This window comes from Sylvia atricapilla, chromosome 8, assembly GCF_009819655.1.
Source record: "Sylvia atricapilla isolate bSylAtr1 chromosome 8, bSylAtr1.pri, whole genome shotgun sequence".
NCBI lineage: Eukaryota > Metazoa > Chordata > Aves > Passeriformes > Sylviidae > Sylvia > Sylvia atricapilla.
The window spans coordinates 16,494,205-16,508,830 of NC_089147.1; the positions used below are offsets into that span (position 1 = coordinate 16,494,205).

The window sequence follows — 14,626 nt, forward strand, 5'->3', positions numbered from 1 at the left end:
GACTTACTCTTCAAGAAGCAGAATAAATGCACAGGAAGATAAAAGTTCCTGTTTTAAAGTGTGTACAAAGTGATAAAAAAGGAGAGTTGTGGGTTATACAGATATAACATTTTACTAAATGACCATATTGCTGAGTAGCATGTGAATATGCACTTTTGCTGATATATTAGTAAGTCCAGGGCATTAATGCTCTGTAAATGAATAAAATACACAGTCAGCCAGTCAGAAGATTAGAAAAAAAAAAAGAATGACTAGACAAAATGTTGAATTACAGTCACACATTTGTGAAGCACGTATTGAGGGTGCAGTTAGCAAAACCATTCTTAGTTTATGGAATTGAATTTGTTGCCATCTTTATTCATTCTTACCTCTCTATTAATTTGGAGATGGGTCATGACTCTGAGCCAGTATCTTTTTTGTATCAATCATTTTAATAAAACCAAACTAGTGCCCAATTGCAAATCATTTTAATAAAACCAAACTAGTGCCCAAGCTTTGTATCTTACATTTTCATAAGTAACTAGACCTCCATCATTGCTTCATTTTGTTTTCATGTGGTCTTTCCATCTTCATAAGCAGATTTCACTGTAGAAGAATGTGTTAGTACAGTTCGTAGAGTAACTTATGGAATATAATGACTCAGTTTTTAAATATATTTTAGAAATACTGTCTCAGATGGAAATTACTTTTTTTCACCTCAGGGTTGCCCTTTTCAGTGCCGGTATTACAACAGGTTTATTTATTTAATGTAAATTTGGCATTTGATGAGATTTCAGTTATAAAAAGCATGTGTAAACTTTACCCTTAATGAAATAGATTGTCCTTGATGTGACTCTTAGAAAATAGGGGCCTGGAAATTATCTCTGTTTGTTTATTCTGTACTACAGTAAAGATCCATTAGATCTTTATAATCTTTATAGAGTACTCTTTCTCTGGGGTTTTTTGTCCCTGATGTTGCCTCAAGTTTTTATCACAGCGCTGTTGGAACAAGTCTTCCTGCTTATTCTCAGAATGATGATGCTGTGACAAAACTGCCCTCTAAAGATCTTAAGAATGTACTTGTTAAATTGAAAGTATTTGGGACTTGAGTAAAATGTTAAGCTACTGCTAGAGTTTCATGGAAACATACAATGGTTTTAACGTTTTTTCGTCTTTGCATGATAATTATTTGAAACAAGAGCAAACAACCATTTTTGCTTAATATGTAACTGAAACATCCATTACAGATTTTCCTCTCTCGAGTACGTGAATAGTTTGTTACGTACATGAAAACTTGCTGCAGTTAATTCAAAACAAATCTGCACTGAGCTCTCCCAAAGCTGTTGAAGAGCACTATATCTCACTAAGGTGAAGCTTGTGAAGTTTAAAGAATCCTAAATTTGGCACATGTACTTACAGATAGATAAGTCAAAGTGCTTTCAGAACTGGTGTGATAGTATGAAAGAGAGGCTTGTAATAGAAATCTAGGTTTTATCCTTCATTTTGTGAGGCTAAGCATACACACAGGTCACTTATGCATGTAATTCAGTGTAATATAATTGCAATTTATAAAAATGATTACGCTAAGCAGAGTGGCTATGAATTTTGGTAAGGAAGCTGTTGTATATTCAAAGTTTAGCTGAAGCTAATGCTAAAGCAAAATAAATCTCATGGATGACTAAACTCTAGTCCCTGGGTCTGTAACAATCTCCAGAGAATAAGGAAAGTTAGTTTAAAATATTTTGTTCATCTGGTCTTAAGCCAGATGCCTTAAATTCTGAAAATGAAGCCTCCAGTGACATTCCACTCCAGTGGGAAAAGAAAGAAGAACATATACTCTGGTCCTGTAGAAACTTAGTTCATCCACAATTAAAAAAATGTAATTTAAGTACTGAATTAATGTACTCTTATTCTTTCTCCCTTGTTCAGTCACTCTACTTTTTCACTCATAGTCATTCTCATAAAACAAGCATATTTACCTTAAAAAACATGTTTTAAATATGATGAAGGAATTAAAGCTTTAGAAAATTGCAAAACATTAGATTATCTATTTTGTAATTTCCAGTCTAGTTAAACTGAACTGGAAATATAATTAATGAATCAATGCCCTGTGTTTAGATCTTGGACTTGACTTCCAAATCTCTGTTTGGAAACAGCATCAATTTTAACTTAATCATAATGTTACCATCCTTTCATAATTTTAGCAGATTTGGATGATAATCAAAAACTCTTTCATTGACAATTACTTCCATAGATTCAGTTTTATTCCAGTGTATAGCTGTCGTAATGTAAGTATGGCTATTAGTGTAAATTATGTATCCATCATCAAGGTTGTGCTGTAAAATAAAAATATGATGTGAAAATTTGATGTACAGTGTTCTGCAGGACACTTATTTAGAGGCAGCAGCTGAGCGCCCCAGTTGGAAGCAAGGAAAACGGGAACTTATTTCTTTAGGTTACAGCATTGTGTATTAGTTGTTCACAATGTCTTCACATGTTTAGCTTTTCTACACTTACAGATGAAGAACAGTCTTCCTTAGCAGCAAATGGCCAGGGAAGATGAATAGTGTTGAAGGTATTACGTTCTTGATCCAAGAAACCAGCATAAGTAAAATTGCTTCATTTTACCATGATGGATTTTTGTGATCACTTAGTTTTAGCTGAGATTTTTATTCTAAAAATTTACATGATAGCCCTTTTTTATTCTTATGTGTCTGTAGGGTTGTTATTAAATGTTTATTGTGAACAGTGATGAATGAAGGCTCACTTTTTATCAGTAAATTATGATTAAGCATGTAATTTAAAGTTAAGTTCAATCATCAATATTCTGTTGTGGCTTTGGGCAAGGAATTGTGCCTTTTCTATTTCTGGGTAATTTTTTTAAAAAAACCCTCAAGTGGAAAATGCCTCTTTATAGAATGAAGTTATTTTGTTTCATGAAATCATGTTCTGTATCCTGACCTAAAAGTCTATCAAACAATTCAGTCATGAAAACTCTGAGAATTTCCTGGCCCCTAAGTACTATCCAAAATAATCTTATAATTATTCATGTGACCCTAAGAACCCAACAGCTGAAGTACAAGCAAACAAATAGGCATGGATTCAGTGTCTATAAAATTAGAAAATGAGAACTAGATTTCCTGTGCTAAGGAAAACTTGCTCTTTTATTAGCTGTGTGCCATGGGTAGGATGCATAAATTTTACAGCTGTAGTAATCTGCCTACCAGTCTTTTACTGTAATAGCAGCTAAAGTTGGTTATAAATGAAGATATTTCAGGATACAGCAAGATTCTGTTGCACTTCACATTTATTTAATCCTTAGGTTTCTGACTACAGATCTGAACTACAGACTGTTTCTAATAGATTTGAAAAGATCCACCTTTCATTGTATGCCCAGAATGTAAAGTACAATAAAATCCCATTATGAGCCTTTTTATATACAAATAAAAATAGTGATTGTATAATTACAGAGACAGTTTTATTACACGTGCTTCATGTCTGAGCTTTGGCACATTTGCTCTGAGCTTGAGACTTTCTTAAGCAATTCTGACCAGTTTCTCTACTCACAGGGATGCAGCATCACACTGTGTAAAAACAGAATTAGCCAGTTCTATGACCATTAACCCTTACCACTGGCTATCTTATGAATTTTAATATGAGAGACATGGGAATGGAACAGACTGTGTGCTTTCTGCATCAGTTATGTAAGTATATATATTAACATAATATTTTTAAAAAGCACATAAGGCCAGAGTTCGCCATAAGCAGCTATAGTGGACTTTGACAAACAGATGAGACTGTAGAAAGAGGATGAGAAATCAAACATGTAAGGGATGGTGAGACATGGTCTTTCAACAGGCATAATTTTTAGGTTTTTCCATCTGGTTCTAAGATGATCGTGTTGACTAGAGATCTCTTAAGTGTTTTTTCTGTACTGTATGTTACCCCTAAACCTTATTGTCAGTTTATAGTTCAGGAATATGCAACTAAACTCATCTTTCAAAGTTGTTTAAATAATCAGTTTACATGAGTGGGAATGCAGCTATTTTTAAATGTGTGAGTTCTGTGGAAGCCTTTCCTCAAATGGGAAGAGTACAGTTGATACTAAGGTACAAACCCTTAGAGATTTCTGCCTCTATCTGATGCATGTCTGGGGTTTTTGTTTGTTTTTTAGAGAAAATCTAGACTTGCTATTGCTCCACATACAGAATGATAGGTAAAAAATAGATGTGGAAGGGAGCTTTATGGTTCCTCTGCTTTGAGTGCTCAGTATTCACCTGTTTTGAATGCACCCCTCACACAGCAGTATTTCAGAAATAGGAAACGTGAACATGATGCCTGTTTGAAACCTTCAGTGAACTAATGGAATTAATTTTTTTTAACTTTGAAGAAAGTAAGCTTTCAAGGATATAGTAAATAGAGTTTTCAGTGGATTCTGTTAGAATTTCTGGCCATTTCTTACTTGCCTTCGGAAGATTCAGTGATCCATCGTAATAGTAGCACCCTGTTACCGTTTGATGTACAAAGACCTTTCTCCTACAATGAAAGGAGGAATTTAAAATTAAAGTGTTATCTCTCTTGAATTGAAAATATTTGATCATGATACATTTAATATTCGAACATCTAAAGGGTTTGAGTGAGTTATTTCAGTCTTTCTGACAGTTTTAAGCCTAATTGGCCTATTTTAGATAACATACCTAGTTACATTAAAACTTCTGAATCAAATACTGAATCAAAAATTCAACCTGCTAGTCATCTTCTTGTTTTAAATGCCTTTTATATATATGGTGTGTATATATATATATATACACCTCTGAAGTTTTATATAAATACTTTTTTTATCAGTATAGTATATCAAAAGTCAGGATTAAAATGTATTTTTGAAAAGTGGTTATGTGTGTGGTGCATATACTTTTATGTTAAAAACATAGATAATTTTGAAAGGTGATAACCCAAGAAATTCCAATGCACATGATCAGGTTTTCAAAGACATGACCTACTTCAGACTAGTAAAACCAGTAACTTTTCAGTAACAAAACCCAAGGTGTGGATTAGTTAGGTGGAGATTACACAGATGTTTATTTAAAGAGTAATTTAATTTATTTAGTTATGAAGGCAACATATTGTTTGTAAACTATATTGTTGGGGTGAAAGTTTGGAGGAAGTAAATAAGCACACAGGAAATAAAAAGAATACTGGCTGCATGTAAAACTGACAAGGGTAGAACAGGAAACAGCTAAAAGTTATAAGTTGCAAAGTACTAGAAAAAGATAAAAAAATATTTAAAACTAAGAAGTTAGCTAGTGAACTTAGTAATAAAATAAATAATAACTTTATATTTTTTACATGCACATTTGTACCAAGAGAGGTATAAATAACTGATCCAGCTGAAGGTGATATTTTTGGCCTTTTCTGGCTAAAATTACCGAGGTTTCTCTCACTGGCAAGGGCATTGTCTCACATTGCTGAAGACTGATGTGAACAACTCCAGTGTTGTGTTCGGTGTCATCTGTTCGTTTTCTCTGTAATCAACTTGAAATTTCAAGAGTTAATGACAAAACTTTCAAATGACAGTTAATGCCTTTTATCAGCCTCTCTTTTATATCTTAAGTTGATTCTTCTTAGTAGTTATTTGAATCTAAAGTATAATACCTGCCATGAAAAGCAAGACTTTCTCAGGGTGGAGACACTGTTTTAAATCTGTATCCCAATTTGATCACACTACTTCTTCCATCTTCTGAATTTGTGAAGTCTATCTTTCCTTTGGAAAGGGCTATTTAATACTGTTACCTTACAGAAATGGAAAAAATAAGTAAGTAATAGCAGCTAAGATTTATCAAAAGTAAAAATGATGACTTGTTGGAAGTTTGGACCTGCTGTTACAATTTCTGGTCATAAATCCAAATTTCAAGTTTGTTTTTTTTTTTTTTAAACTGCATCATCATTTTCTGATGATAACAAATGAAAAATAATTCACCACTAAAGACACTTGTCAGATACCAGAACTGAATAGGGATGGTAATAATATTTCTGAAGAATGTTGAACGGTATTTAAGGATTGCCTATGCAAGATAGTTTGATCCTCATTAAATTCTGTTTCTGTTCTTGAAGTTATCTCATCCTTAACAGGATGCAATTCATAAGAAATATTGGCTGGTGATGTAATGCACATTCTGTAATTGCAGTCGAAGCTGTAGAAAGTTCATAGAACATCACTTAGCGAATATTAGTGTTTGGGCACATCTGTGCCTGATTGCTTTTTTGGCAGCCTTCCAGCTGCCATCGACTGATTTCCCTGTTCCCAGGGTCAAGTCATCTGTTTACTGTGTGTCCTCTGCTGCTCTGTGCCACGTTGCCCAGTTACAACTTACTGTGTAGAACTGAATACTCAACAAAACTTGCTCTTGAGTGAGTGTTGCTGCTCTGTAGCACAGTACTGTTGTCTTGTGCTCTGTCCTGACATTCTATTTACATCTTCCTCATCCTTGAAGAGAGCAAAAGAGTTAGAAATGTTTTTGAGAGCAGACATTGAAAAAAAGATATTGGCGAGAGAGCTGCTGGAAGGGTATCCACAGTGGACAGGTCACCACAGTGTTTCTTCTAAACTGCTGGAACCTGAAGATCATTTGCAGAAAAGGAAACTATCTGGGTCTCCCAGAGGGACTGTATTGTTGGTCATTAGAAAAGCTATGTGAATATGCTGGAATAAGCATTGACTTCTGTGATGAAGAGATGCCTGAAGACCTTTATTTCTTTCCTTTAGATGCATAACGGGGCTGGACGGGCTTCAATGCACACACCTCCTCTGGCAGCGGTACACGCCCTACCTCTGTTTGAATTGAGAGATTTATTACAGCTGTAAGGAGAAAGTGATGCTACATGCTAGGCTGTATCTTAGCATCATGTCCACTCCTCCCACCCCTCTCACCAGTTCCTGGGCAGTGAGGGCATATGGTGTTTGATTTTACTCACTGCTGCAATTGCAAATGATGCAGGATGCTGCTGCAGCAAACAAACCTTGCTCTTTTTGCATTCTCAGAGCAGTTCCTGTTTTTCTTCTTTATAGTGTCCCAAACAAAAGATGGACAACACCTTTGAGCAGCACCATCCTGCACATACCTTCCAGCAAACAACATGTTTGTCAAGTACTGGGTGAAACTGTAGTGGTACTGATTAATGTGCGTCTGTTTTTCGAGGAATGCTTTCTGCCTGCCTCTGACCCTACTCCTCAAAACAACATAGCATACCTCATATATTATGAAGTACTCTTCAGATTATACCATGGTACCATATCCTCTGATTTTCTAGGCAGTTTTTAAAGTCCGGAACAGTGTTTCAGCAATCTAGGGATATTTTAAGGAACTTTTCCATTACAAAAGCGAGCATCTCGGCAGGCAAATTATTATATTTGAGCACCGTGTGAAAATACATAAAGAGCAAGATATGAGCAAGTTAAGATATAAAGAACACTGTTAATCCCTGCCATTCTTTCTGTTTTTGTGGAGTTGCATATATTTCACTGTGAATGTGTGTGTACAGCTCCAGCTTTCTTGCTAATTAGTTGTCACAACAGCCCTTTACTGCTATTTCTTGAGCACAAATGCAGTCCTGCATCAAATGGCTGTGTTTCAGCAAAATCTTCAGGTGATGATGGTTGTAGTTCTGTTGGTACGGCTGCAGGCAGGCCAGGTTGCAAGTGCCATTGCTGAATCTTCTGTCAGTTCTGCTTGGTGGGCAGTTGTTGGCTTGCAAAGCCTCTGAAGGGTGATGTTAAAATACATCTCCAAAAGCTGTTGAGTATGAAGAAAGGCATCATAATATGTGACATTTTATTTTGTTTTGTTTTGATATGGGATGGCTGTTCATGTTTATAGAATGTTGCCTGTTAGCCAAAAATGTTGGATCATGAGATGCTGTGAGAGGATCTGTAGGAATCCATGAGTTTGATGCCAGCTTGCAAAACTGCCAGATAGTTGTTTTCATGTTTGCCACAGGGAGAAACTGCAATAGAGTGTCATGACAAAAAAACAGATCAGATGAGCTTGGGAGAAGTAATTGTGCTGGTTTCAGGTAGGGTAGAGCTTTCTTCTTTGTAGCTGTTACAGTGCTATTTTGGATTTGGAATGAGAATGATGTTTCATCTCCTGCTGGCCTGGATAGTCATCAGTCTCTCACAAATTTCAGTGTATCTACAATTTAGAAAAGCTTACAGTTGACTATTTGTATTCATACACATCATGTGGAATAATAAGCTGGGAGTGGATTTTAACTGACTGTAGGTTTTATAATAAACCTTGCTCTGCTTGTACTCCTAAAATACCAAGAGTCAGTAACACACATAGCCAAAAATTTCATCAGCTGTCCTCGTGTGTGCTTATTTGGTTACAGGCTGCTGAGTACCACCAAGAAGATAATGTTCTAACAGCCAGAATTTCTGGCTTTTGTACTCCAAACACTGGAAGACACTTAACAAAATCTCCAGTTTCTTGAAATGATTTCTGAAGACCCTACCTATTTGATTGCTGAAGTGAGCAAGACTTGCCAGTGAGGAGAGCTAAGAAATAGTCCTGACAGAGCAGACCTTTCAGCTGTTCACAGGGTCCTCGTTGTCAAACACAGTAAAATCCCTTGGCTTTGAACAACCTGCACAACTGTTTGGGATATGGGCTCTGGCATATCCTCTTGAGAATGTCTCGGACACAGTAGGAAAAAAGACAAACATATACACTATTCTAGGGATAACGAAAAATGCATTCAGTGTTTCGTGTATTTCAGTTCTTATAATTGATACATAATCAGAAATTGTTACAAGACATTCATATTTTAGAAACACCTTGAGTTAAAGATTAGTACTTTAGCAATGATCTTGAAATGTCATGAACTAATCCATGGACGTATGGTCATAATCTGAATGAGATATAGCTGAGAAAATCTAGTCTACTTCAGAAAATTAACTATCAGCATTACCTATTTTTACATTTTTACTAATATATGCTCCTAAGTGTTATGCTGGAGTACCATTTTGGAGGACATAAAACTTGACCAATTGTGCGTTAATGCTTCATTCACCCAAGTTCACCTTGCCAAAGGTGGCTTTTTTTCATAGCAGACTGTGCTTGTATTCCATGCTATAGATATCCGAATTAAACAATAGAATAAATACATGTAAAAGCAATTAGAATGGTCCTTGGTCATGACTTCCAAGAGATCACTGTTAGCTTAATTTGATCAATATTAGTCCGGTTTTATTCTGAAGAATCTGCAGGGCCAAAACGAAAAATCACCATCAAAATTTCCTCATTTTAATGTAATTTTTCCTGGAACAGAACAAATTTGAAAAGAGCAACATTTCCTGTGCTCTTAATTGTGTTTAGGCTTGTATGTTCTGTAAAACCTTTGTGTTTTCAAAGAAGATATTTAAATGATCTTCAACACACACTGTCATGAGAGTTATTACTTGTTAATATACCATTATGGCTTGCAGGCATTTAAAAATACTTTAAAAGCATGCAACAAATGAGAGCAGGCTGCTGTCAGCAGCCCTCCATTGTAGAAATGCTCTGCAGGGGAACAGCCAGGAAATCAGACTGAAATGTGTCGTATCAACTGAACACATGCACACACCTCCTACATTTCAGTATTTTATCTTGATCATTCAGGGTATCTTGATAGATGTGTTTAGAGAACATTTGGACAGATGCAGTGAAGTATTCAAACCTCATTGCACCATAATTTCTCATATTTTTACAGTGCAGTAGCAATAAGCATATTTTTTCATGACTATTATTTGCAATGAAATTCTTGGGTACAAATATTCTTTGTTATTTTAATAAAGTTAGAGACATTAAACCTGCTGCCTAAGAATGGTACATTTTCTGTTCATAATTCCAGTTTCTGGGTTTCAAAAGCACAGCAGCTACTAGATGTTTGGCAATATGGTAGCATGCCTCCAAGTTCTAGGCTAAATAGAAAGGCAGAAAAAATATGAAAAGAAACATAAAGAAACAAGAAGAAACAAAAAAAGACTACAGTAAGATATACATATATGTTTAAGTAGGAAATCACAATTATTCTTTATGAAGTTCTATATCTGATATTTCCAGTACAGCAGCAGCCATTCTGGGTGAATATGTGCCAGAAACTGGGCCGCAGTGTTTAGGTTTCCACCATTTCTGCACAGTAAAGCTATAGTGATGTTGTGGAGAAAAGGACATACTGCAATTTGCAATTGCATGATGATTAAACAGGAAAAAAAAAAAAAAAAAAAAGACTGCAAGAGAAAAATAAAGAATAGTTTCAAGGCTAGCGTAAGTTGCTTGTTCTTACAGTTATTTTTAAAGAGATTTTTAATATCTTGGCAAAATAAGCCTGTTGTCACTGTAAGATAGTTTTATTGCCTGAAGGTCATCAATAGGTTAACTTGCATATACCATTTTAAGTTACTAGAAGCAAAATGGAGGGACTTCTAAAAGTAAAGTTTTGATGATTTATTGCATACATTATTAAGAACTGAATAATCTATTTTGTTTCCATGCATTTTCCAAATATGGACTTGGATGTAAAGCTACAAGGATGGAATTCTGTTGGAATATAATCCTTATTTTAATGCTTGTTTTCATTTTTCAGTTGGAGGACAATTTTCTCTTATAGAAATCAGAAATATTGTATGTTGCAAGTAACTTTTATTTTCCCTTTACTTAGCATTAAAATCAACTTTAGAAGGAGAAGAAGGTAAAAATCTGTAGTATACTTTTACTGGAATACTGGTATATTAGTATATGGAGTTTGCTGTTTCATCTTATTCCTTATTTTAAAATGTTGTGTGTACATTACAGAATGTTTAATATTGCAACACTTTTAGGGTCAGATACTATCCTGAATTTCTTGTGAGTTACTGCTTTATAAGTGAGACACAGCAACAACAGAAGGCAGATGGTTTTGAAATCTTTGATTTGATGTGTAAGGCAAAAGTGGAGTTTTGTTTTTTGATGGGTAGCTTTCAGTTTAGTGCTGCATTTTACTCTTTCTGGTTCACATTCATTTTTAATTACATTAGTCGTTCTTTGGTAGTGGTATGGATCAATAGGATGTGGATTTTGCCAGGATGAGCTGTAAACCCGGGTTTGGAATAAACTTTGTCTCCCAGGCAAGATTGTTTCCCCAGCTGTCTGGTGCAATCGCTCTGAAAGGTGGTTTCCCATATCAGTTACCTGAGGGATTTGTTCCTATTCTGATTGTTTCAGTTCTTTTCAGGGGCTGATAAGTATAGACATTGTAAGTCTGTATTTTTTTGTAACCTCATCTGTGTGCAGCAGAGGTAACACTCTCAGAACTTTAACACATCAAAACAAAACAGAATTTGAAAATGTTATGTGATGTGCAAAGTCTTTGGAGACAGCTAGTGCCCCGAAGTCTACTTTACACAGAAGAGATTAACACCATTATTCTATGTGTAATCTCTCCAGCAAAACACTGTCGCCTATTTCTGTCAACAAATGGTTTCTTTGCTTTGGCAGCTGAAAGAAATTTTAGTTGTGTAGGCAACAGAACATGCCTTTATAAGTTGCAGAACCCAATTTTAAAAATATTTTGGATAGTAACTGCAGTTTTGAGAAGTTAAATTATATTCATTAACTAAATATTTTTTTAAACAAGCTAGAAAGACTAATTATGTCTGCTGTGTGTGACACACTTGTAGTCCAAAGGTTTACTGTTTCACAGTACACCTTTTGAAAAGGTACTTGCAGACAGCTAACTAAAAGGTCTACACACATCCCATCCAGGTAAGGCACGCTTTAAGAGCACATTTTCTTTTGGAATTAAGTGATGATATGCCTGTACTGACAGTCTAAAAGTCCATAAAGCTGCTAGAGAGCAAAATAAGAAGATAAGGTGCAGGTGTAATATTTCTAGAAACCTCAGACCAAACAAATTTTGGAAAACCTGCAGGGAGAGGGGAAAAAAAGATGCCACAGCATTTCGTGCTGTGGTATAGTGCATGAGTAGTGTAGTGCATCACAGAAGCTATCTTTTAATGGAATTGAGTTATATATAACCGTAGTCAATGTGTGAAAGCTTCTTTTTCATGTTAGTAAATATGTCAGTGTTCTTTTTCCGATCATTGAATTACATTACTAGCTAATGAATTATTATATTTTAATATACAATTTTACTTTTTCCTCCCAAACATGCTTATTACAAAAATTAAAGCTAAAATAACAAATAATATAACAAATATCTACTTAACATATTGGATTGTATTTGATTTTCTGTAGTTTGCTTACACAGATGAAAGAACCACATCATTTTTCACTTCTTCTGTTAGTGGAGGGTCTGATCCCGCAGGGAGTTGGGTCCCTCCTCACTTACCTGGCAGGATAAATGCCAGTGTCAGGGCAGAAGTGGAGGGGTGTGAGATCCCTGTGCCGGGAGCCTCTGTCCTCCCTGTATCCGTGGCTGGGCACGTGTGTGTCCTGTGGGCAGGGTGCCGGTGCCTCTGACGTGTGGCGTGCACAGCCTGTGCAAACACTTTCTTACCGTGTGACTGAGCACATGTGTGCTTGCTCTGTCAGACTGGCTGCAGCTTCTGCCATGTTGATGGATAGCTGTATTTTGTTTATATGTGGGAAAGGATGGCAACAAGGCGTTAATTGAAAAAAACTGTCATGAAACCGTCAGCTTGTTTCTTCTGCACATCTAAGGCTGGTGGGGAACAGCCTCATGAAAATTGTCTCAGCACCTGTCCTGGTGACATTTATACTGACCTTTCCCTGTGTTAATTTTTAGTTTACACTTTGTAATTAAGAAGCACAGATCATTGAAACAAATTATTAATGTTAATCAGTAAGTCAGCATAAAAGAATGCAAAGCATCAAGTCTCCCCTTGTATGCTAAATGAAGAGATTTCTTCCAGATTCTTGCTTTGATCATTAGACTCTTTTAAATAAGCAAACATTACTTAGTTGCTAAGCCACAGACTGAAGTTCATTAGTGCGTTATCACAAATATTGGAAAAGGAGTACTAAACCAATATAAGATAGAAGACCTGTGCGTAGGCTGGAAGTAATGCAATAAACGTAACACCGGAACATTTTGAAAGAGGGTTCAGAGTGATTAAAACCATTTCTCTTTGCAAAACCCCACCCACTCAGCAAGAAAAAGTGCCAACCCTGAGTTGATCTGTTTTTTTCTGCTACTGATACCTCTAAGATTTTCTGGAAGTACAACAGATCTAATAGTATTATAAACAATTTAGTGAATATTCTGTATTTTGAATGTTGGTGAGGTATATTGATGGGAGCTTTTTTAGTCTAGTGGTTATCTTTAGAATGCTTTTAAACATAGATTGAAAGCCAGAATGACTTCTTACTTAAATATCCTGTTTGGGAGCATAACCCCAAATCCTAACAAACCAGTTTTGGATAAATAGATCTTGCAGGTCACTGAACTTCCCAAGAAGTCGTGGTCATTTGGAATTGTTTTATATTCAGTGTGTTGTCCTAAGCAGATGAACTAACAATCCATGCTTTTGCATTCTCCACAGATCTTCAGTACAGTAAGAGAAGAAGAGGAAGGAGCAGAAGATATTTTTGAATATATTCCTCATTTTCTGAGAAAGCTCCCAACATCTGTTACAGACTGTATATATAAAGGAGATGGTTTTTGTGTAAAACCATGTGTAACAGGTGCTTACTGTCAATATCGTGCCACTTTACAGAGGACTGCACTCTCTGACTATATAACTGGTGCTTTACTAGAAGCAACTACATCATTAGGAGCAAGAAGTGGTCTATTAAATATTTTTGGAGGATCAACTGGAAGAACAATGCTTAAAGGTAATGAAGATTTTATTTTTAATCTTTGTCCACTTAAAGTATAGGATGAGTTGCAAAATTATTAACACTATGGTATTCAGTAATTTATGTACTCATCCATGAAGTTAACAGATAAGAAAGGTTTTATGCTTTCAAATAAGAATTTTCCTTTGCAGTCATTATGTGTCATAATGAATAACTATCTTAGTTTAATAAAGTAAAAATGCAGTTAAACTGAAAAGAATCCTATTACAAAACAAACACCTTTTCATGTTTTTTCCTTATTGGAATCTTTTCTGCCTGCATCCAAATTTAATGCCTAAACTGTTCATTTTAGGGTATTGCTGTGTGTAGTATTTCTCATTTACCAAGTCCTCCTGCTCATGGGCTGATTTGGTTCAGAACTAGAGAAAGGAGTGTATGCTCTACTTGGTTATTACTGTCATTATACAGGTAGCTGTCAGCATAGAACTGTGTTGTGGAGTGTGTACACTTCATTACTGATTTATTGTAGGTCTTCTCCTGGGTCCATCATCTATGTAGTGTTCAATCATTTTAAATTACATTGGTATTGTCTGTATGGAAAGTGCCTGTTGGAAAGTGGATGTTGCATACTAAACTTCCATGCTGATCATCTTCATATGTAATAATATCCTTAACATGATTTAGTTTAGTTGGTTTTGGAAGTTAAACAAAGCCTTCTTGGTACAAATTCTGTGCTTTAAGAGATGGTTTTGTACAGAACAGTACTTATATTATTGATTAATTTTTAATTAATGCCTAGAACATTTTATAAGTTACCCGAGCATTTGGAGATTTATCATTGTCTGATA

At 35.5% G+C, this 14,626-nt stretch overlaps 1 protein-coding gene across 3 annotated transcripts in view; it reads left to right on the forward strand.

Moving 5' to 3' along the window:
* Positions 1 to 14,626, forward strand: part of PLCE1 (phospholipase C epsilon 1) — a 133,567-nt gene that overhangs the window by 48,570 nt on the left and 70,371 nt on the right. For all 3 annotated transcript variants that reach the window (XM_066323847.1, XM_066323846.1, XM_066323848.1), the window contains one exon: positions 13,523 to 13,814. In XM_066323847.1, the coding sequence (XP_066179944.1) occupies positions 13,523 to 13,814 (292 nt within the window). The remainder of the gene's footprint in view (positions 1 to 13,522; positions 13,815 to 14,626) is intronic.